This window comes from Otolemur garnettii, unplaced genomic scaffold, assembly GCF_000181295.1.
Source record: "Otolemur garnettii isolate 467f Iridium unplaced genomic scaffold, OtoGar3 scaffold00016, whole genome shotgun sequence".
NCBI lineage: Eukaryota > Metazoa > Chordata > Mammalia > Primates > Galagidae > Otolemur > Otolemur garnettii.
The window spans coordinates 24,695,386-24,721,249 of NW_003852411.1; the positions used below are offsets into that span (position 1 = coordinate 24,695,386).

Genomic DNA, 25,864 nt, shown 5'->3' on the forward strand with positions numbered 1-25,864 from the left:
ATGAAATGAAGCTTTGTTGGAAGTGCATGTGAAAATAAGAACACGTTTTTGAATGAGTATCTGGAAGATTTGGGGACATGAAGTTTGTGAATGTTATTTTTCATCACTTAGCAGCTATATTTTAGAATAGTATTACACTATATTTTAATCCGTACTGAAAATTACATTACTACTTCAATTAAACCTATGTAATAAAGAAGAAAAGTACATTATCCACAGATTTCTACAGTCAATTGAAGGCAGTCAAGTTGGTAAAATTTACCAACAATAGCCTAAATTTCAAATACCTACAGGAAATGATGACTATATGTGTGCCTGTCACTACCTCACCTTGATAAGCAATCACAAATTCCAAATGAAGTCCACAGAAAGTCCAGCAAGCACTGGACATCAATGACAGCTTCTAAGATCTTCTAAGAAAACTTTGCTATTTCTCATCTTTGAGTATGTGTGGAGGTGGTTTCTTCCACCTTAGCGTCCATAAAAATAGGAGGAATATGGAATAATGGAAATCCAGAAAGAATCACAGCAAGATTCCACACCACTACAAAACCAAGAAGTGTAATCAAATTGATGACAGATCATCTAGAGGATGGATGATTATTAGGTACCCTTACATTGTTAATCTGGATGAACTATCTACTCTCAGACTTCTTGTCTTCTAGTCTGATTTACATCCTAAGTAACAGTATGTTTGCTATTTTTTAAATTGCTTTTATGCATCACCTATAGACAAATGTAGATCAATGATGCATGACAAGATTTCTACAGGTGGCTAATGTCTGTTGAACTGTTAAGTCTATCTGGCTAAAAGGTTATATTAAAACAGATTTTAATAATTTTTTTATTTCTTTTGAGACATAGTCTCACTTTGCCACAATGTCTGGCTATTTTTGGAGACCAGGTCTCACTGTTGCTAAGGCAGGTCTCGAACTCCTGAACTTAGGCAAGCCATCCGCCTCAGCCTCCCAAAGAGCTAGGATTACAGGTGTGAGCCACCACACCAGGCCATAATAAATTTATTAATTGTAGAAAAATGAATGACAGCTATTGAGACTATTTTTTTCAAATAAATATTATGTATAATTGGAATGCTTTAGGGATCAAGAAAACCAGAAAGGTCTTCATTTAATATCCTAATACTATGTTAACACTTTTTGTTAAAGAAAAATTTACTTAACAGCCTTTTCCACCTTTTTCCTGCCTCCTGACCTAGTCAGATGCTCCCTACTCAACTTTATCTTTAGGATGGAAGCCAGTTGAGTGGTGGCAGCTTCGTGTCTTCCTTGAAAACACAAAGCAATCTTTGAATGTGGCATTTCAACTCCTTACATTTTCTAACTATGTCTAATGTCAGGGTTCCTAGTTTGAATTACGACCTTTTACTACAAATCCTTATATTGTTAATCTGGAAGAATTATCTGCTCTAGGACTTCTTGTCTTCTATGCCAAGTTTCATTTTCGCTGTTTCATGAGGCCATCCCTAATGGCCTCTGTTCTTAACCCTATCTAAAGGGCTTTCTTATATTCCCTTCTACCTAAAAACTCATTAACTACCGTTACCCACTTCATGCTCCTATTTCTCTACCTTAAAAAGAAAGGATCTTCTATTTTAGGCTACTTCATCCACCAGTGTTCTAAACCTCCTCTCTCCTCAAAATTTTGATTCTTCAATCATCTATTTTTTACTTACCACTCTCCTCTGAATGGCTCCTCTTCCTTAGCAAATAAACATATTCACAAGGAGGACTTTGCTAAACTTCCTCTCCCATTTTTTCCTCTCTTTTATTTGTCATCATCATACTCAAAACAGATAGCTAATACTTACTGCATACTTACTGAAACACATATCTACTTGCTTTATTATTACAGGAGAACCTCCACAGTTGACCACCTCCCTACACTGATGACCTCCTTATGTTGACTTAATAAATTGGACATGCAACAAAAGTGCCAATGGAAGTTCCTGATGTTGACCACCTCTGTATGTTGACCAGTTTCTTACAGTCCCTTGGGAGGCCAGCTTACAGAGGTTCTACTGTATTTATCTCTAGCTTACAGCTAAGAAAATCTGTGGCACAGAAAAAAATAACTGCCAAAGGTAACACAACCAATAAGTGAAAGAACTAGGCTATTCTTCCAAGTAGTTTGGTTTCAGATTCCGAACGCTTAACCATAATACTCAACTACACAGCCCCCACATAGAGCGTCCATTAAAAGACTTGCCTGCATTTATTATTCTCCTTCTTTAACCATTGACTTCTCTAATCACAGCGACTTCTTTCTCAACCATTTGCCTAAACCCTTTTATTTTATTTTATTTTTTGGAGTCTTTGGCCATGGCTGGGTTTGAACCCGCCACCTCCGGCATATGGGGCTGGCATCCTACTCCTTTGAGCCACAGGCCCTGCCCTGCCTAAACCCTTTTAAAAGGTTCCCAGCAACTAATAATTGTCAAATCCAAAGGTCTCATTTTAAGCCTTCTATGGCAGTACTGGACTACACTGAATACTATTCTGTGAGCTTGCTATCTGGTGCACTTCTGATCTCCATGGCTGTTCTTTCTTATCTAAGCGCTGACCAACAGAACTTTCTGTGATGATGGAGATGTTACAGGTATATGCTATCCAAAATGGTAGCCACTAACTGCATGTGGCTACTGAGCACTAGAAATGTGGCTAGTGGACTTAGGAATTAAATTTTTAATTTTATTTACATTTAAATAGCAACATATAAAGTGGCTACCCTACTGGGCATTATACGGGCTCCTTTTCTCTGCCAGTCCTTCCAATGTTGACAAGCGCTCTTGTCCTTGGCCTGCTTCTCAGATTATTACACTCTCCTCCCAGCTGCATCTCCCCTCTAAAGTCTCCCACACCTCTGTAAGTTCTCTCCTGAGGAAACTAACTCTATCTTCCAACATTTTCAGAACTAATATCCATCACCTCATTGCTAAGTGTATTCCCTTCCAGTGTGGTCCCTACTCAGAGAATTGTTTCACAACAAACCCAGCTCCAAGCCAAACTAGGCATTCAATTCATTTTGTATTACTCTTTCTCCTCTCCTTTCTCTCTTTCTTTCTTTTTTTTTAACTCCCTCTCAATCTCTTCTCCTTCTCCCCCCAATGACTCATTAAATTGGACCCCTAGTTTCTAGTGTCACTGCTCTAGGCCAGGATGCTATGTAATAGATCTAATTGAAAGAGTAATAGAGTCTAGTTTTTGCTTCCAGCAAGATGTAAAGTATAACATGGTTGGAAAATTCTTTTATATCAAATATTCTTTAATACCTGTTGGGAAAAAAATTGTATGAGAAAAAAAAGACATGATAAAACCAAACTGCCCTCTAAGGGAGGGGGGAGAAAATTAGAAAATCTCTAATAATCTGTGTCCAGAACTGCTCTTTAGAAACAAATCCTCTCATCAGCGTTCCTAATTTCTTTAGTAATAAATAAAAATGGACACTACCACCAAAGAACCTTCACTGTTCTCCTAAAGCTCCCTGGAAGTACTCTAGCCACTTTCAATGACCCGTGACTATCTACCATTTACAACTTCACTATAAGGAAACTCAAAAAAACTAATATAGGTTTTTCTACCCACAGGCTTATAGGAATGCCTTGGCCTGTACAGAACATAGTATACATACAATAAAATATGTATTTAGTAATGTTTTTAAAAGATAATAAAAATAATAAAAAGCAATACAAGTATTTAACATGGACCCTGGATAAATGTAAATTCAAAGGGAAAACAGATCTTCAGACTCTGAAATCTGAAATGTTCCGCTCTGGTTTACATGTAGTAGGAACTGTATTTGAGGCCTATTCCTCAGTGATATTCTGAGGCTTCTCCTAAAAACACTGGTATTTTATCTGGATTGGTTCAAGACACCACGTTCTTATTATTATGAAGAATAGGAAGAATATTCACTGGTGCCCTGGTCATTCAGGATCCTTTCTCTTCATCTTGGAGAAAATGACGGCTGATCAGGTTCTTTAATGAGCAAAATTTTCTAATACCAGCCATAGCACTAGTAAACCCCACAGAACTAATACATCACTGGCCTGGAACTTCAGATGATGACATTTTTGGAATACTATTCCATAAATTTACATTAGGTTGCGCTAATGAATTTCTTTGGCTTTTTCATTTGTGAGAAAGATCTTCACATTATCCTGAAAAATCAAGTGAAAAAGAGTAAGACAGAGAAGTCTTGAATCTATCATAGTACGTGGCTAATTCACTACAAACTCAATAAATAAAACAGATGAGTTTGCTATTTTAGAAGAAAGTTTTAATATTTCAGAGCAAGTATCAGAAGAAAAATCACATTGAATTTATAAAAATCTGTCACTTTTACCTTCATTAATTAGAAAAATAATTATAATAGGCCAGTGGCAAATTTAAAAAAATAATAAGCTCTTGGTACCAATAATGGACTCACTAAAGTCTGAAGAACTGGAATACTGTCTAATTCTGTGAATGACTAAAGGATAAAATATCCAGAAATCACATGACAAAATGGAAAAATTCTGAAGGAATTAAGAGGCATTTAGTACAGATTTCTTCTCCATCTTAGCTTTTACTGTTTCTTCATGCTGAACATACACTGCCGAGCACCATCAGATTTAAATCCTACCCAGCCTTTAAGGTATAGTTTAAACTCCACCTTGTCCAAAGCCTTCCTGGATCTTGCCAGCTAAGAACAATTTCCCTATGTGGAATTCTCATGGATTCATGCATACTTCCTAGGAATCTGCTCAATTCTGTTATATTACATTTTCATACATATTTTCTCTACGTGATAAATTTCTTGAAAAAAAAATCAGTATTTTCTCCCACATTAGTGATGTTACTGAGTATAATATAGTATCTTGTTTCTTGGCAGAAACAACACAGTTCAAAGGATGAAAGAAGGGCTCTGCACCCCTTTACAGATACCTGTGTGACCTTTGTCACATAACTATCTCTGGGCTTCAGTTCCCTTATCTAAAAAAGAGAAAAAAACACCATTATATGAGATAATCTATATAAAGTGCTTAGTATACCTATAAATGCTTAATGAACAGACACTATTATCATATTCTAGTATAAATTATTTTTATAATAAATTATTTCTAATAAACTATATTTTATAATAAATCACTTTATAATAAATTGTCAAATGAATGAAAGAGACAAAATAATGGCAGTGAGTTCTAGAAAAGTTTTAATTTTTTAAAAGATGAGGGACTCCTTTATTTATTTATTTTTATTTCAAATTAATAAGATGGTACAATTTTTTAGGTCACATTATTCTCACTTCCAAGGTAAAGTTCAAGTTGTAGAACAGCCCTTCACACGGGGCATGCTGAACACCCTCACACTGTGCACATTAGGTGAGATTCCGCTAATCACCCTATTTCCTCTCCCCCTTGTTAGAGTGTATTTGTGTTTTATCATTCATATGGGCCTATAATTCTTTATAGATTGGATTCATATTAGTATTGAGTACCTTGGATTTCTTTTTTGCATTCTTGAGACATTTTACTAAGAAGAATGTATTTCAATTCCATCCAGGTAAACATAAAAGATGTAAAGTCTCCATCTTTCTTATGGCTGAATAGTGTTCCATGGTACACATATACCATAATTTGTTAACCTATTAAAAGATAAGGAACTCCTAAGGGCAGAATTTAAAAGGATTTTTAAAAAAAAAACAGTGCTGTATAACAACAGAACAGGTTACATCTGTTGTGTTCTATATCAGTGATGAATCCAGACACAGGTTAGATGACCATTTATTTCTCAGGAGTACTGATGAAAGAAGTCTGCCCTTTGAGTAAAAGTGAGCAAGGCTTTAATATTTGTCTGATTTCTTTTATTTTTGTCCAATATTTCCTTCCATCAATGAAGATTTTTTTTATCCTTTCTACCAAAGTCTGTAAAACTAAACAACTTTACTCTTCCTATTATTATCCAAAATAGAGTTGTTCAGGTTTAATTTAGAATAAAATGCTGTGGTACAACAATGGTCCCTCATAAAACAATCCCCAGAGTTGTGGATACCTTAATTTACATGGCAAAAAGGATTTTGCAGATGTGAGGAAGTTCAGGGTAACAAATATCTTCACAAGAGAAAGAGGAAGGCAGAAGAATCAGAGAAGAAATGTGCTGATGGAAGCAGGGGAGAGAAAGGGGAAAGGGAGAGAGAGAAGCAGACGTGAAGATGCTATCTATGCATACGCTTTTGAGGATAAAGGAAGCGATCACAAACCAAGGAATGCAGGCGGCCTCCAGCAGCTAGGGAAAGGGAAGGAAACACACTCTTCACAATGCCTCCAGGAGGAATGCCGCCCCCCTTCCAACATCATGATTTTAAGACTTCTAAACTCCCAAACCATAAGATAATAAATTTGTGTTGTTTTTAATTTACCCAACAATTCCACTCTTAGGGTATATATCTCAAAGGATTGAAAAGAGGAACTCAAACATATACCCATACACCAAAGTTCACTGCAGCATTGGTCACAATAGCTAAAAGGTGGGAAAAATCCAAATATATAAATAGAATGTGGTATATACATACAATGAAATATTATTCAGCTATAAAATGAAATGAAATTCTGATGTGTGCTATAACATGGATGGACCCTGAAAACATTATGCTAAGGGAAATAAGTCATACACAAAAGGATAAGTAGTACATGGATTCCATTTAAATAAAATATCTAGAATATACAAATTCCTAGAGACAGAAAGTCGATTAGAGGCTACCAAGAGTTGAGGGGAAGGGGAATGGGGAATCACTGCCTCTGCCAAGGAACGCATCCGTGGGAGCATTCTTCTGCACATCCTTGTATGTGTTATAAAAAATATCATTCCAGGGGGGTGCCTGTGACTCAAAGGGGTAGGGCGCCGGCCCCATATACTTACTGGAGGTGGCAGGTTCAAACCCAGCCCCGGCCAAAATAAATAAATAAATAAATAAAAATATCATTCCTATTCTCTCTTATCTGGATGGGTTTTTGGTTGAAAGGATATCATCTGTGTAAAATAATCCAATCTTCCTATTTGGAACTGTTGAGCTAAGTCATACATACTAGGACCTTGAACTATGCAGGAGCTAGGGGCACTGACTCCCCACAAAGTCAAAAATCCACATATAACTTCTGATTCCCGAAAAACTTAACTAACAGCCTCCTTCCTTGTTGACTGGAAGCCTTCCCAAGAACATAAACAGTCAATTAACACATACGGTAGAACCTCCATTGTTGACCATCTCCCTAAGTTGACCTAATTTTCATAGACTGGACATTGACCACATATATCTATCACGACAGTAGGCCCAGTTCCTTATGCTGACCACCTCTGTATGTTGACCCCTTTGTTACAGGCTCTTGGGTAGTCAACTTACAAGGATTCTACTGTATTTTCTATGTTATATGTATTATACACTGTATTTTTATAATAAAGTAAGTTAGAGAAAAGAAAATATTATCAAGAAAATAATAAAGAACATAAAATATTTTTCTCAGTAAGTGGAAGTCCTCATCCTCTTCACACGGAGTAGGCAGAGGAGTAGAGGAGGGCTTGTTCTTGCTGTCTGAGGTGGGGGGGCAGAGGTGGAAGAGGTAGAGAGGAAGGAAGGATAGGCAGGCACACTCAGTGCAGCTTTACGGAAATACATTGTAATTTCTATATGACCCTTATGCTGTTTCCTTTCTCTAAAACTATCTCATATGGTACTGATCCTTCTTCCATTATCTTTAGTTTGAGTGTTCATATCATAAAAGGGTCCAACTGTAAAAGAAGTCAAAAGTAGTCTAGAATACAACACAGATAAATACATCCCTGATCACAAACCCAACTGCACAAGAGTTAGCCTATCCTTTCTCCCTTAACTGTAGGTGCTCATCTCCTTACCTAAAAATGTCCATTATGATACTTTTCCCCAGAATAGGGCACTTTTGTCTTCATTATATAGAAGATCCAGGTATCTCTTCTCCTCAATGACTTTCTTAATGGCATCTGGGAATGCATCTGTTGTCTCTTGGTTGGCAGAATCTGCTTCTCCCATCATCTTGATATATATTTTTTTAAATCTCTTTTAAAGTTATCAAACCATCCTTTGCTGGTATTAAATTTTTAGCTCTTTTACCTTCCTTCTTCTTTAAGTCGTCACATAATGACTTCCTTTTTCTCAAATCATATTAGTCTATCCTGCACCCATATAAAAGCTGAATTTTCAATGCAAGATAAAAGTATTTTGTGAAAGTGTAAGGATTTTGTGCCTGCTGGTGTAGCTGCAGCAACAGTTTCACAAACTTCCTTTTTTATAATAGTCCTTGTATCGACTTCATTTACCTTGAAATAGTGAGCATCTGCAGCTGCAGACCTTAACCTAAGGTTCATATCTAGCAATTCAACTTTTTCTTAAAATGTCATGACTTTTCTCTGTTTCTTGTATTTCTGGCATCACTAGTGGCACTTTGTATTGAGTTGCAAATTGTTTTTCAAGGTTTACAGTATTCTAAGCACAACAAAAAATGCTTAAGACAGATCACTTTTTACTGTGATACACAATTTACTAGAGACAAACAGCTCACATGGACATAATCAGCAACATGTGGCATTTTAAGAGGAAATTCCGCAACATTTGAGATCATTCCAGTAGCAACAGGAGGTGGCTACAGAATTATAAGGAGGAGCAAGGAGCACAGTAGATACTATAGTTAATTTTATGCAGTCATGATTTAGTACTGTGTATTTAAGTTTGTTTATATTTCTGCTGTGAATGGTACCAAGTACAGTCTAAGTTTGTCTGCATAAGTTTAAAACTTTTCATAATAGAGCTGAGATTTTCTAGTAGTAAATGTTAGCATAGACTAGTATGTTCATATAATTTATGCATTCATGACATGCTAACTTTTAAATGTATCCAATATTTCTAGGCTATACAGTTAATCTTAGGTTTTTTCAAATTGTTACAAATCTCCAAAAATTTTTCCAATATATTTATTGAAAAAAAAAATAGGCCATAAATAGGCCTACACAGCTCAAATCCATATTGTTCAAAGGTCAACCATATAACTATGTTGATTAGATAAACTATATATCTATTTTCTTTTATCTGAGCCTGACTCTCAACAGGCTTATCAATCTTTTTTATTTCAATCAATTCCTTTAAGGTAACTGGGTCAAAACTCATTCACTCTACTCACATCCCTGAACCCATTTCATTCAATCTTCTCTCCTTTTTATTTATCTATTTCAATCAATTCCTTAATAGTAACTATGTCAACATTCATTCACTCTAGTCTCATTCCCAAACCCATTTCATCTGATTTTCTCCTAGCAAGGCAGTATGAAAGGCTCATGGTCTTTGAATCATAAATTGCTAAACCATTATGAATTTAGTTTCCTTATGAGTAACACAGGCATACACTTACTTACCTTATAGGAGTATTTTAACAATTATGACACAAAGTATATATAACTAAGTGGCTAGCCATACACCTATAGTTAAGAATTTAAAAACTGAGACAGGGCACACTGGCTCACACCTGTAATCCTAGCACTCTGGAAGGCTCAGGTAGGTGGACTGCTTGAACTCAGAAGTTGGAGACCAGCCTGAGCAAGAGCAAGACCCTGTTTCTGCTAAAAATAGAAAAACTAGCAGGGCATTGTGGCAGGTGCCTGTAGTCTCAGCTACTCAGGAGGCTGAGGCAAGAGGATCACTTGAGCCCTGAAGTCTGAGATTTCTGTGAGCTACAATGATGCCAGGGCACTCTACACAGAGTGAGACTTTGTTTCAATTTGAATAGTAGCTGTTGTTACCAGTATTACTATTATTCTTGCCGTCCTCTCAGAGGATCACCTCTCAATTACTTTAATGAGAAAAATGAGGCAATTATGAATTATTCTCAGTTTTGTTTCTCCTTTCCACCTCAATTTTCCTGTCATTGTTTAATCTTTACTTCTCCCAAATTTTAGAAAAAGTGGTGTATCTTTCTCATTTTCAAAGTTAACCCTTCATTCTGCATTCTGCACTTTTGATCCTAGTCCTTCACCTCTACCTGGTTCCACCTGTTATTTTTTTTCTTCTCTCTCGTCCTTTCTGATGATTCCTTCTGCCTGGTCTACAAACATACTTAGAATTTCCTAAAAAAAAAGAAAATACCTTCTTAATTCTACTGTGGCCCTCTTCTATATCCCTCTTGAATTAGACTTACCACAGTCTATCCAAAATCAGTTATTTGTATATTTATCTCTTAGTGAATTGTTAACTCCTTGAAGACTCAGAGTATCTCACCTACTTGCACTTTATCTTCTAACAACACCAACTGTAATATTTTACATATAGAACAGGCATTTATTGAATAAATAAACTTAAGCTATAGATTATCTAAGAACATCATATTATAAGGGCTCTTTCACAAAACTAAACTATCAGGTGTGCTTCTCAAATAAATCACCCTGGCAGACGAAAGACAAAGAAGTTAACACATCAATACAATCAAATAACTTTAAAATACCATTCTCCATAAAATTTCACAAATTAAAAGTATTACAATCATAAACATTTCAGGAAAAATGATCTACATAAAAGTATTCTGAATCTAGAAAATGTGAGACTTTGGTTTCATTAAAATGCTATGGGTTCTTTCCCTTCAAAATTTTTACTTCTTTTTTATAAACTACTAACAAACTAACAGACACCTGGATAATATGTAGATTCATTTGTCATATTTTTTATTTTATTTATTTATTTATTTATTTATTTATTGAGAGACAGAGTCTCATTATGGCACCCTTGGTAGAGTGCCGGGCATCACAGCTCTCAACAACAGGCACCCACCACAAGGCCCGGCTATTTTTTTGTTGTAGTTGTTATTGTTGTTTAGCAGGCCTGGGCTGGTTCAAACTCGCCAGACCCAGTATGGCCTACACCCTAACCACTGAGCTATAGGCACCAAGCCAGCATTTGTTATATTTTTAAATAAAATTAACTTGTAAGCATAGCATCATTTATGTCTACATAAATTGAATTTTATATCTAATATATTATTATGCAAACTGGAATTCAAATATTTTTCTATATTCCTAACCTAACAAACTGACATCACTGGAAGATGCTAGAATTATTATGACAGATCTTTAACGAGACTTCACAGTTTCTATTATTCTAAAGTAAATGTAAAGGTCCATAAAAAGGAAGCAATTTGTAATTTTACTAAAGCAACAAATGCTACAGTAGATAAACAGGAAGTGAGAGGCTACACTTCAGAGTGAGGACCTGTGATCAGTTCACATTTCATGCAGCTGCAATGTATTAAGTACCCATTCCATTAGCAGTAACCCTTATAAGAAAGCAATACAATTTTTCCCTTTTTGTAGGGAAGAGACAATCGCTATTGGTGGTGATGGAAGTAAAGAAGTCTAAGAAAAGTGCTAGAGTCTACCCACAAAATTGCAATTTCAGAAAACCACAAATTTTCTAAAAGCTAAAAAATCTAAATTGATACTGCTCAGTTCTGTGGTGGGAATGAATGTGCCATGCATTTCATATTAAAATGGGGCAAGAAAGTCACAAGACTTTTAACAAGTGCTCCAGCCAGAATTATTCTTATGTAGATGTGAATACATATGAAATGCTGCTTAAATTTTCAATTTTGTTTCAGTTCATGGGATAAAATAGGCTGCAAATCTTAAAACTGTTTTTATTTCCTGGCTGGTTTTGTGCCTCGATTCCCTATTCCATAAAATAATATCTGACTTGTCATAAGACCTTAAATTGAAATCAGGTAATGCATATAGAGCTTAAGATTTTTAAAAACATGTCATAGGAGTTTTATTAAATGTTACAGATGCTCAGTAAGTGGTCACTACTGAAATTGCTGTTAGAATAGTGATATTAAAATATGGGGATTCCTTGAGTGTAATGCAGTAGATAGTTTCAGTGTTCTCCAATCATTCAGTGAACCGGTTTCTCCTCCCTTAGAGAGAAAAATATGCTTCTTTGAAGGTGTCCTTTAGGCAGAGGTGTCCTGCCCACTCTCCTCAGCCTCTTAATGGAATCTACTGCTCTGCTTTTCTCTGAAAACAAGTCCCACCATAAGCTAGGTGGCCAAAGCACCTGCATTGGCATAGAAACCAGTGCTACAAAATAAAGGAAGGAGGGCTCAAACAGAGGACAGAGAAATATCAGAAAGGAAGACTGTGGCTGACAATTCCGGCACAATGTAGTGCTATTCTCCCCTTCAAAGAAGATACTACAGTAGTCTACTTGGTTAGCTTTAGTTAGAGTAACACAAACCATGTTAAACAGGTCAGGCGTGGTGGCTCATGCCTATAATCCTAGCATTCTGGGAGGCCAAAGTGCCAGGAGCCCTTGAGCTCAGGAGTTCAAGACCAGCCTGAGCAAGAGCGAAACCTCATCTCTACTAAAAATAGAAAAAAATTAGCTGAGCACTGTGGCAGGTGCCTGTAGTCCCATCTACTCAGGAGGCTTAGTCAAGAGGAACTCTTGAGGTTACTGTGAGCTATGATGCTACAGCACTCTACCCAGGGCAACAGAGTGAGATTCTGACTCAAAAAAAAAAAAAAAAAAAAAAAAAAGACAAGAAAAGAAAAGAAAGAAATACATTAAATGCAACAGGGATGAACATGAAAACTCCACAGATGAGTTTCACATAAAGAGTTAGAGACATTTCAGATATTAAAAAGAAATTAAAAGTTAAATATAAGCATCTCCAGATATAGGACAATTTACAAAGGAAGACATGTAGGTAGGAAATTAAAGGTTTTATGGCCAATAGAAGTAGAAAACAAAGATAGACTCCAAAAGTGCCTCTGACTCTTACCACCTCACAGAGTTAGGCATTTTACAAAATGATGGCCAAAGAGAGAACCCTGAGAGTGAAAAAACTAGTTTACATTAGGAACAGTTACTTTCTGTGCATCCTTGCCCATAATTCTCTTCTCATTTGGTTTAGAATTTTATTTTGGCTGTTATCAGAAACTGGGGAAGTCCCCTACCATCTCTGGCAGATAATAAAGGCACACAGTCAAAAGTCCTCTAAGCAATACATTGAATTAAGAGTATAGACTGTAGATACAATCTATCCTTTTAGATTTACCTTTCTTTCATGGGGCCTCAGTATTCCTATTTACATGATAATTAATTTTCTTGTGATAAAAGTTTTAATCAAGGGTAATTTTTAAAAAACTTACCAAATAAAAGCATATATATCTTTATAACTACCCACTGACACTATCATAACTTTAATACAATTTATATCAAATCTATACTAGATAAAATATAGTATTTTGATTAACACCTATAATAAGAGCTACATTTTACTGAATGGTTACTGTGCTGCTGGCACTTTGCTTTGCTTTTCACATAAATTATCTCCTTAATACTCACAATGACCTCTGAAATATTTTATCCCCATTTTGTAACTGAATAAATTATGCCTCAAAAAAACTGGAGAAACTGCCTAAAGTCACATAGCTTGTAAGTGGCAAATCTAATTTATACCCAGAACTATCTGAGTCAAAGGATAATTCTTGGAACTACCTGTTGTTTCTCTGATAGATGAAAGCAAAAAGATGAAGCAATCTGCAAAGAAAAGTAGATAATCTTAAACAAACATAATCCTGGTTCCTGCAAGTACTAAATCATATTTAATAACTCAGTACTCAAATTAGTCTGTATTTGCCAAACACAAGTTCTAGTAGTGGGAAGTGTCTTCTTTTGGCTCTAGTAGAAACCAGATCTAATTAAAAGCTAGATAAGAGAACTATCTCTTACCCGTGTTGCCATCTCCACTCTCCATAGATGGTTTACTGGATTCTGACGGATTGTTCATTCTTGAGTCTGCAATAAACCAGAAGTGAAAGTAAAATTTTAAAAGTTTGAGATGGGATTAAAGAAGCAAATCATGGCAGAGGAAAGGGTTAACTAACCTTATAGACAAGGAGACACAGTGAATACATGTCAGGCTAAAGCATCAGAAATTGTAATAAAAGGTTATCTGAAGGAAATCCAGGATTCCTTAGCCCCTGAAGGGATCCATAAATAATTCTTTCTAAAGAATTTGAGGGTTCTTCTAAGAAAAGCAATAGATCCCACTCTGAAAAGTCTTATATTAGAGAGTCTAATATGTAATAGAAGTAAATGCTTTACCATTAAGGATAAAATGCTAAAGAAATAAAACTGGGAGTAAGAAGAAACTACTCAAAAAGTTAAAAAAAAAAATTCCCAATTAAAATTATCTTATTATAACTTTATAAGCAAAGATAACCAAAACAATCTATTGCTAATCTTGACAGTAGAAGAGATAGCTCAACCTAACAGACCACAGAAAACATGTCTAAGAAAAATACCTCCACATTTATTCCCTTCCCCAACCAAACTAGAAACAAGGAAAGAATATGTCAAATTCATACCTCAATCATAACCAATATAAGCTGTGTCAGAGCCATAAGAAATATATATAGTAATTTCAAAATCTAATCAACCACACCCACTTAAAAATTTTACTACTTCAATATCCTCAATGAGCCTGCTAATTTGGGTTTATTTTTTCCAGAGTACCTATTAAATGAAAGTTTGTTTCCACAGTAAAAAGTTTTCATCAAGCAATAGGTATCTCAGAAGAAAGGAAAGAGAAGTGACAAGAACAACTCTATTCTTCTGTTACCTGTCTGAAAGGGTAAAAAACTGAATACATCTCAACATACATTTTATTCTACATCTACTGCAAACTCAAACTTAGAATATTTATAATCAAACTAGTTTACTATCACAGGAGTTCCTGTTTCCCTCCCACTGAGTTAAAAACCATTTAACTATAGTCACTAAAGGAGAACAAATATTTAAAACTATCATTTGGTTTTTTTTGACCAAAGAACATGTTTTGTCCTTTGCTTAATCAACTAACTAGGAAATCAAAACAATCATCAGACAGTAGTCCCAACTATGTTGTCCACAGTTGCATTATCCACATGCATAAGGGATGAGAAACTAATCTGGAGTCCTCTTCTCATAAATTTTATTTCCAACCTATCTTCTCTAGTATAGTAAATGTTTGTAACTGATGCTTGTTTTTTGGGCTTAAGTACCTCCGTGTATCTCTGGTTTGTTCTTCAGATGATCCAAGGGTTAAAATTCATATGTCTGTGGTCATAAATGAGGGCTTCTGCAACTTCCTTCACCCCTACTGTTCAGAAAAACTTAAGTATCATCTGAAAGCATACTAAGGTTTGAAAGGAACAGGTGTACAACTTAGTGAAAAGCAGCTTTCTGAATGACTTAACTTATGAAAGCCAACAAAGATCACAATAAATGTAACACAATCATATACACTATTCAATGCTTCCTTTAAAAGGAATTTTAAAGTGGAAAAAAGGATGAATCAGTTAGCTTCATAAAAAGGATAACGTTTTCCCACATACACGGATATCACAGACACAAAGGAAGCCAGCATAATTCCTTAACAAGTCAGGAGCCTGAGCTTGTACAATTCGTATCCTAATCATCATCTATAAATTACAACACAGGTATTTTATGTGACTCTTCTCATAATCTTTCATTGAATTGTCAAGAGCTTCAAAGGCATTTAACAAAATTACTTCACACAAAAAAGAATAAAAGAATAAAATTCTTATTAACTGTACAATGGGGAGACTGTTTAAACTATATATACCATTAACTGAAAATAATAGATATAATTTCTAATTCTAAAAAAATTCTAAAAATATTTCAAAAAGATACACACACTTTTCTTTCTTTTCTTGAGCTCCCAACTTAGCAAATGTAAAAGAGTAAATATAGGTAAACTCTTTTATGATATTTAGAGTATTCTCTCTCTTTGATCAATACAAAAAATATAAGTCTATGTCACCGAGCTAACTGTATGTAATGACTCTAATACAGTTTACAAATTGCCAATTAATTGAATTCTTGGCATAAATTTGTTGCTTGTGTCACTCACTCATTACATAGTGGCTTTTACCTCGCTAGACAAATACTTATACTACCTTGGGTTTAGGCCATACCTTTGCATAATAATTCAAACATTTTCAGAAATACCATTTTACTTTATTCCAGGTGATAGGAAAAGACTCAATTTTTAAGTGGGGAAAATAACATACAGAAAAAAGGTCTCTTGCAAAAGTTTTAAAGGTAAGATATCTAAGTCCTAGAGTTTATCACCTAGCCTTCCAGGGTTTTAATAACTGCACATAAACATATAACACTCCACAAAATAATACGGCCACCATTAACCATCAGTTGTCTAAAAACCAACGCACCTCAATCTCTTTTAAATCTTAATCACCAAAGATGGTTTATATAGTTAAAAGGTCTTTCTAACATTTAAAACTATAGTTTTCTACAGGTAATAGTTTCAAAAATTGGAAAAGTGATCAACACATCTACTGCAGTAACCAGTACAATTACACTCTGCATTAATATTTATGGAAACAATTCTGCACCGTGACTCCACCTTATTTTTTTACTAAGCATGTGTGTATTTTGTATAAGACATTCTCATTAGGTATGAAAAACATTTTGATTAATTTTATTAATATGTAAGTACAGTTTATACCTTGTTTTAGATTTAAAATGTTTTTAGAACTACATGACATGCTCTCAATAAAAATTTCCAAAAATCAAAACTATCCTTCACTCAAGCTGAATTCTAAATCCATGCTAGTTACTGAAAATACCCAATCCTCTGAACAAGAAAAGCTAGTCACAGGGAGGGACCTACTACAAATTCAAGTATGCTTGTGTTTTGCAAATCCTTTCCTCCTTCCCAGCTCAACCCAGCTCTCCCCCTCCCCTGCACTGGTTGCATAAGTGATTAAGCATTTATGCATAGTCAACCCCACACATGCTATTTCCATATTAAAGCCTGTAAGAAAAGAACTGTGCTGGTACCCACCTAGAACATAGTCACTGCAGTCCAGCATTGCTGTGAAATCTTCTAGAGGTGCAGATAGTCCAAACAAGGAAGAAAACAGGTAGCAGTTTGGGATGGGGGAAAGAAGGTACTATTATTTCTAACAAATCTATGTTCTTAACAGAATAAGGGTGGGGTTGGGGGTAGTGATTAAGGGGAGAAGCAAAATACAACTTCTTCAGTTACACCATAGCAATCTTCAACTGAATAAGGAAACTTCAGTTGCTCAGAGGAGTTTTAGTCTCTCCTACCAGCAAGAACTGACATTATCAAGGCAACTGAAGCATGAAAAGTTCCCCTTTTTGTAATAAAATAGAAACAAAGATTGCAGCTGGCAGTTTCCATAATGAAGCTTAATCAGTATGCGCGTGATTAGGGCCTTATGCAAATCTCTCCTCGTTAGCACTGCAGCCAGCACTTTGAAGTCCACGAACAATTCATTTACAGAATACACTGAAAGCACTCCCTGCATAATTTAAATCATGCATAAATATTTATCAGTCCATTTGCATATTAATTGGCAGTGCATGAAGGGAAAAATTATCTCCTGAGTGCCAGCATAATAATTAGGAGGATAAAATGAGATTTCTTCCAATGGCCTGGCTTCTAGGACCTAACTTAAGATAGTACCAGGGGAGAAGGGAGGGACAGGAGACAGAGTTCTGTAAAAATGCCACTGAAATGACACGTACAAATTAGAAACAACTCTACAGACTTAAGCACCTTTAATCTTATTCCTGCTGGCAACAATGACTTCAGTAATAAGAGGATTTGCAAAAGCTTTCTACACAATCCAAATAATCCCAAGGAAACAATTAGCAAGGTGGAAGCAGAACACAGAGCTGTCAAGATGATGCTGGTCTACTGATAGGGAATTTTCCGATTGTTACCACACTCTCTGAAGGGAGTGCTACTTTAAAACAGGCAACCATAAATTCAGAAATGGTGCAAGGTATATAAAAGTATCTTCAAGAGTATGGAAATTCATTAACTATAAATCTTGTTATATTGTCAAAGTAACACAGTAGATTAGTTGAATGCCACCTATTATATAGTATTTTTTCTCCATACAAACCAATCTCAAGTAGAAAGGAGAGTTTTGTTACTTAGAATCTTTATCATCAAATAATGTGTCACATAAACTGTGGAATGATTTAGTAAATTAAGTACATTTCTCTTAATGGACATACCTACCCACACAAAATCTTTATTAAATAATATGTTTATTCAAGTTACAGTGAATTTACAAGGCAAATTATCAAGTCAAAACTTTTCAGGCATTATAATACGATGACATTATCTCCCATTCATCATAGATAATTCAGGAGGTTTATTTAATAGGGAAACTGAGGCATGGAGAACTAAAAGCACATTACTCAACATCACACTAGTAATCTGGAGTCACGATTTAAAACCTGAGCTCTCAGCTATTACTATGCATTATGGATGAGTTACAAATTTAGAGACTTGTGGGGGGTGGATGAGTGACTAAGGCAGCAGAATGAAATGGCTTTTTTTTCAGTATAGAAAGGAGATCAGTAATTAGTGGCAAAGACACTGTGTTTAAAGTTAGCTGTATACAGATACACAGGAGTGCACTAGACTTGAGCGTTCTCAGGGGTGCCCTCCTATTAATAACTGCTTTGAGTTAGAACAAGTCATCAAGTGTGTCAAATGTCTGATTTTAAAAATACACAGGCACCTTTTCCCAACATTAAGGTTGAAATTAAATCAACAATATATATGAAGAAATGAAAGACAAGATTTTCATAAGGAGCCTTTAAAAACATTTTCTTACAAGTCACTTAGAGGACTAAAACCTTTCCTAACTTTTAAATCAGCATTCTATTCATATTGCTAGTCTTTCTGTTTTATACAACCACAAAATGTTTGTGAGGGGAGAATATGGAGGAGAAACTTAGTGCCATTTAGTAGTTTCTTCCCTATACTAATTTTCTCATCTGTTAAATGATGACAATATCCCTTTCATGACCTTGCTGTGAGATAAATGTGTATGTGCTTCTCCAATTATTAGAGTACAGACTGAAGTGTGAGGCAGGTGTGCCAGGGGAGACATCAAGTCACCAGAAAAACATGGTCCATCTTTGGAGAGCACCAATTTTATTTAATAATAATTCACACCATTTTGTATTAAAATAAGTAAGACTATATTAATAAGAGAACATAAATTTTAAATGAGTTCTTAAGGTAGAATGTGTTTGGTGGGAAAAGATGAAAAGCAAGGGTGAATGTGACTAGACTGTAGTAGATGTCAATATTTTGAAATATTTAACTTTAACTTTATTGCCTGCATTTATTACAGTATATCTCCGCACCCTATCATCTGCCTCGTTGTGCTTTAATGCTAGTTTGATCTTTCATGTATCAGCTGAGGATGATTTGGAGCTCTGGCCCATCGCTGCCACCTGAGAAATATTTGCTGGTAGGTACCCCATGGGGGAACAGTTTGGTAGTATAATATAATATAGCATAATTTCTCTCCCTCAGGCCAAGGAGAGTCCACACAGCCTCTGCGCAGCAGGGAGGCTGGAGCTCACCAATGAATACAGGCTACTATCTAAAAGAGACCCTCTTGCCCTCCACCACAAAGCTCACCCAGACAAATGACTTTGCTACAACAGAAAGATAAGAAAAATCCCTTTCTGCTACTCTTTCTGCCCTTTCTAGAGGTTAGCTTTAAATACTGGAAGGTTGTCTTGGGCCTCTACAGATTGCCAGAGAAATGCCCACAAGTTTCTCCCCTGTACTCTCCAACACATCCAAAAGAAGAAAACAGCCCTTGCCCCAAAGTCTCAAATGTTTACCTCATTTGGTTTTCTGTCTGAAATATAAGCAAAGAATCATTTAGATTCTTTAGATTAAAACTTAAAAAGAACACCAGTTTTTAAAAAGAAAACCATTTCCAAGAAGTCTGTGGGATTATCAGTCATTCACACTTTGGCATAAATTAATCCAATCTAATTGTTTTCATTTAATTTGTAGTTTAGGCATTGATCAGTGAGGGAAGGTTGTTTTCATTGAAGAAGCAGACAATAAATGCTCTAATAAAGTAACGTTGTTTAGATCACATGGATTACAGAGTGTAGCAGTAGAGGCTCAAGGTTCATAAAAGGTAGAAAGAATAGGAAATAGTAACATATGGAAGTATAAAAAAAGCAAAGTTCAGGTCAGTGCCTGTGGCTCAAAAGGGTAGGGCACCAGCCCCACCTGCCGGAGGTGGTGGGTTCAAACCCCGTCCCAGCCAAAAACTACAAAAAGAAAAAAAAAAAAAGCAAAGTTCAAATTTATGTATTTCTAAAATTTAGCCTTTTTTTTCCTAAAAAGGGGAGGTGGGGGGACACTCTCCCATGACCTAGAATTCACAGACTAACAGTTTTAATGTTAAAATAATTTTTTAGTCATGATCTTATAGGCTCATCTAATTCCCATTAGAAATGAAATTGAGGGCAATGACAAGTGAATTATAAACTGGCATTTTAAGACACATCTTTTCTGTGTGAGTGAATTGAGGTCAGCTTGTACTCCATCTTACTAAATCGTTAACACCCAACCTGGGCACCTTCCATATGAACAGCCATTTGTACACATTATTCTGTATGGACTGTACACATATACCTGAGTCATTAAGAAAGTTCTGACATACATGAAAATCAAGAAATATAAAATCTGCACAGAAAGAAACAAATGAAGTCCTCCCAGCAACACTGATAAACTGAGCAAGTTAAAACTTGCATGGTGAATCAGAAAGGACGTTGTCAACTGTGTCTCTTGGAAGTGAAATAACAGACCATAGTGACTTTCATATTGACCCACGTAACTAGTCAAATGGGTAGAATATCTCTGATTCAACAACTATTTCCTGTCATCTCCTTTTTGTCTCCTAAGTCCACTGGGTTTCACCCCAAGCAATCTCAATTGTACTCTATTATCCTTTTTAATTTTCATCTCTTCAAAAGCTACTTAAATTTTTTTCATGTCCTACTTGTGTACAGAAAATACTTCATAACATTGCTTCAGTCAATGTTCAGTAACAAAAGTACTTAGGATCTCAAAAACTATAAATCATTATGTACCATAACTCATCCATAAAACCCATCATCCACGTACAGCTAAAGATAATTCACCTAATAATGCCCAAATATAAAAAAACATTCCAAGAGTTGAAAACTTTAGACTCAGAACCAAGTGACTGGCAGTGCACCATTCTTGTGCACTATGTCACAGTGTATGTGATAACACCCTTTAAGTTAGTGTGGGACTCTCAGTACTTTAAAAAAGTTTTTAAAAAATACCATAAAATGTAATTTATGCCACTTAATAAAAGTCTAGATGGGCAGATACCAAGAAAGAAATGTACTTTACCAATCTGGCTTGTAAACAAGAGCAAATAACAAGACATCTGAAGGATGGCCTTCTTTCATAAAACATAAACTGAAGCCTGGAGAATGACTCTAGGGTCACACAGCTATTATGTGATAGAGAGTGTGGAAGTAATGTCCTAGGCCTTCACATTTACTCATATACTTATTTTTAAATCCAACAAAACATGTATGGAATTTGTATGCTGAAAACTACAAAATGCTGGTGAGGTAATCAAGGAAAATATAGAGAAAGGGAGAGTTACTGTGTTAATGGATTAGAACACTCTAAGCAGCAGGAGGCATGGGAGGGAAAGAAGTAAGTGAAAGAGGTAGAAACTCTTAACCTCATGAGACCGAGATCAGTAGTTGGTTGATTAATCAAAAAGTCAACTTAAATATCATAAAAACACATGCTTATTTTACTTTAACCCAAAGACTATAAATATACAAGCATTCACTGCTCGTCTGATGCTGGCCCAAAGCCTTAAGTTTCTCAAGCTTTTCACTAAAAGCCACATTTTACATATAAGCATAGAACAAATATAAAAAACTCAAGAAAAGTTCCATAAAACAATGCTCTTTCCTAGGTAATGATATGTTCAAACATACAGTAGAATCTCTCCTAAGTTGATCACCTAAGGGACTGTAAGAAACTGGTCAACACACGGAGGTAGTCAGCATAAGGAACTAGGCCTGCTGTACTGATGCAGACAAGTGGTGCAAAATCAACTAAAGGAGGCGGTCAATGTAGGGAGGTAGTCAGCTATGGAGGTTCTACTGTATTTTTTTTTTTTTTAAACTGCTCACTGCAACCCCCTTAGTTAATTTTATGAACCACAGATTGAAAAATGATGCTTTAAAAGTGAGGCAAGAACTTAAAAAGATAACCAGCAATCTGAGCACATAATCTCTTTCTTTCTTTTAGAGTAATTTATCCCTAATATTTTATAGCTCTTTTGAACACATCTAATTCAATGGTAATTTTTAGTAATTAACCTTTATAAAATCTTTTCAAATCATTTAACTCATGTTTTCACAGAAACATCATCTCTTTTTTTGTGTTTACTTGGTTTATATAATAATTATTTAAATTGTGTAATTAAAGTATGTAGTACAACTAGCATGAACAGGCTTGGGAGCACAAATAAATAAATGACTCTTGATCACTTTACAATTCAACCAGTAGAATCAGACATAGAAAGACATACTATGCAGTAAGCATTCAGAGCGCCAGGGGATGAGATGGTGTTTCATGCAGGAATAGCAGAAAACAAAGAACTCTCAAAACCCAACCCTGAAAAAAAATCCATTAGAAAATAAAATTTTTGTATTTCTTTAAAAAAATTCAAAAGAAGGGAATAGATGTGTCACTGAAGAAAATATATTAATATATGACAAATAGCACTTAAAAAGATGTTCAGTATTCTCGGCCATTAGGAAAATACAAATAATTAAGACCACCATGAGATATCACTCTACACCTATTTGAATAGCTAAATAAAAAATAATGAAAACACCTAATGCTGGTATAGATTTGGGCAAATATCTCTCATACATTGTGGGAATGTAAAGTGATACAGCTATTCTGGAACATATCTGACATTGTCCTAAAAAACTAAACTTATACATACCATATGACCCAGCAATCAGAGATATAAAATTTTACATCCATATAAATACAGGTAGTCAAGGTTTGTTTTGTGTCCTAGGATTTGCTCAATTTTGGAGAATGTTCTATGGGGCAATGAGAAGAATGCGCGCTCTTTAGCTTTGGGATGGAGTGTTCTATATCTATCTATCAAGCACAGTTGTTTTAGGGTCTCATTAAATCTCTAATATTTTTGTTTAATTTCTGTTTAGAGGATCTGTCCAGCTCTGAGAGAGGGGGATTAAAGTCCCCAGTTATCATGGTGTTATAGGATATCATATTGCTCAGACTAAGCAAGGTCTGTTTCAAGAATCTGGGAGCATTTAAATTGGGTGCATAAATATTTAGAATTGAAATGTCTTCTTGTTGTATTTTTCCCTTGACCAATATGAAGTGACCATCATTGTCTTTTTTGACTTTAGCTGCTTTAAATCCACATGTATCTGAAAATAAACAGATTGCAACCCCTCTTTTCTTCTGAATTCCATTTGCCTGAAAAATTGACTTCCAACCCTTAACTCTGAGTTTTAATTTGTCTTTTAACATGAGGTGCGTTTCCTATAGACAGCAAATAGATGGCTTGTGTTTTTTAATCAATCAGCCAATGTATGCCTCTTCAGTGGGGAATTCAAGCCACTGACATTTATTGAGATAATTGGTAAGTGTGGTAACGTTCTATTCATCTTACTTTGTGAAAGTCCATTGCTTAGTTTTGTCTTTTGCATCATTGTGAAACTAGGCTTTGTCCTTTAATTTCTGGGTGTTTACTTTGCTAAAGGTCCATTGTGATGGTCAGTGTGTAGAACAGGTTGAAATATTTCCTGTAAAGCTGGTCTTGTTGTGGCAAATTTCCTCAATGTTTGCATTTGTATATCAATAAAAGATTTGATTTCTCCATCAATTTTAAAGCTAGCAGGATACAGAATTCTGGGCTGGAAATTGTTCTGTTTAAGTAGATTAAAGATAGGTGACCATTGCCTTCTGGCTTGAAAAGTTTCATTAGAGAAGTCCACGGTCACCCTGATAGATTTGCCCCTGTAAGTCAGTTGGCACTTACTCTTGGCAGCTTGCAAAATCTTTTCTTTTGTCTTGACTTTAGATAGATTCATCACATTGTGCCTTGGAGAAGCTCTATTTGAATTGAGGTGACCAGGGGACCAATATCCCTCTCAAATGATGTCAGAATCTTTGGTGATATTTGGGAAATTTTCATTTATAATATTCTCTAGTATAGCTTCCGTTCCTCTGGGGCATTCTTCTTCCCCTTCTGGGATACCTATAACTTGTATGTTTGAATACTTCATAGAGTCCCATAATTCTGTCAGTGAACATTCTGCTTTCTCCCTCTTCTTTTCTGCCTCTTTAACTACCTGAGTTATCTTAAGAGCTTTATCTTCCACCTCTGAGATTCTTTCTTCTGCATGATCTAATATGTTGTTGATACTTTCTATTGCATCCTTAAGTTCCCTAAGAATCAACATTGTTAAAATGTCTATACTTCCCAGAGCAATCTACCGATTCAGCACCATCCCTATTAAAACACCAACATCCTATTTTCAAGACTTGGAAAAAATGATTCTGCATTTTGTGTAGAACCAGAAAAATACCCTGTATAGCTAAGGCAGTTCTCAGTAATAAAAACAAAGCTGGGGGGTATCACTATGCCAGATTTTAGGCTGTATAACAAGGCCATCGTAGTTAAGACAGCATGATGCTGGCACAAAAATAGAGACATAGACATTTGGAATCGAATAGAAAACCAGAAATGAAACCAACAACTTACAACCATCTAATCTTCGATAAACCAACGAGAATGTCCACTAGGGGAAAGACTCCATATTCAATAAATGATGCTGGGAGACCTGGATATCCACATGTAAAAGACTGAAAATGGACCTGCACCTTTCTCCACTCACAAAAATAGACTCAAGATGGATAAAGGACTTAAATTTAAGGCATGAAACGATAAAAATCCTCAAAGAAAGAATAGGAAAAACACTGCAAGATATTGGCCTGGGGAAAGACTTTATGAAGAAGAGTTCAGTGGCAACTGTAAAACAACAAAAACAAACAAATGGGACTTAACTAAACTGAAAAGCTCCTGTACAGCTAAGGAGATAACAACAAAAGCAAATAGACAACCTACCCAATGGGAAAGGATATTTGCATATTTTGAATTGGACAAAAGCTTAATAACTAGGATCTATAAAAAACTTAAATTAATCCACACGAAAAAAAGCCGACAATCCCATACGTCAATGGGGAAGAGAGATGAAAAGAACCTTCACTAAAGAAGACAGACGAACGACTAGCAAACATGAAAAACTGCTCATCATCCCTAATTATCAGAGAAATGCAAATTAAAATCACCCTGAGATACCATCTAACTCCAGCGAGAATGGCCCATATCACAAAATCTCAAAACTGCAGATGCTGGCGCAGATGTGGAAAGAAAGGAACGCTTACACTGCTGGTGGGACTGCAAGCTAATACAACTTTTTTGGAAGGAAGTATGGAGAATCCTCAAAGAACTCAATCTAGACCTCCCGTTTGATCCTGCAATCCTATTACCGCACATCTATCCAGAAGGAAAAAAACCCTTTTATTATAAAGACACTTGTACTAGGCTGTTTACCACAGCCCAATTTACAGTTGCTAAAATGTGGAAACAGCCTAAATGCCCTTCAACCTAGGAATTGGCAAGCTGTGTATATGTATACTATGGAATACTATTCAGCCATTAAAAAATGGAGATTTTGCAGCATTTGTACTAACCTGATGGAGGTGGAACACATTTTTTTTTTCCTTTAAGAGACAGAGTCTCACTCTGTCACCTTCGGTAGAGTGCTATAGTGTCACAGCTCACAGCAACCTCCA

At 35.6% G+C, this 25,864-nt stretch overlaps 1 protein-coding gene across 1 annotated transcript in view; it reads right to left on the bottom strand.

Annotated features, from left to right (window-relative positions):
• The window catches only part of POU2F1 (POU class 2 homeobox 1), a 177,214-nt gene that overhangs the window by 62,932 nt on the left and 88,418 nt on the right, over positions 1–25,864 (bottom strand). The window contains exon 2 of the mRNA XM_023510819.1: positions 13,801–13,866. Within this exon, the coding sequence (XP_023366587.1) occupies positions 13,801–13,866 (66 nt within the window). The remainder of the gene's footprint in view (positions 1–13,800; positions 13,867–25,864) is intronic.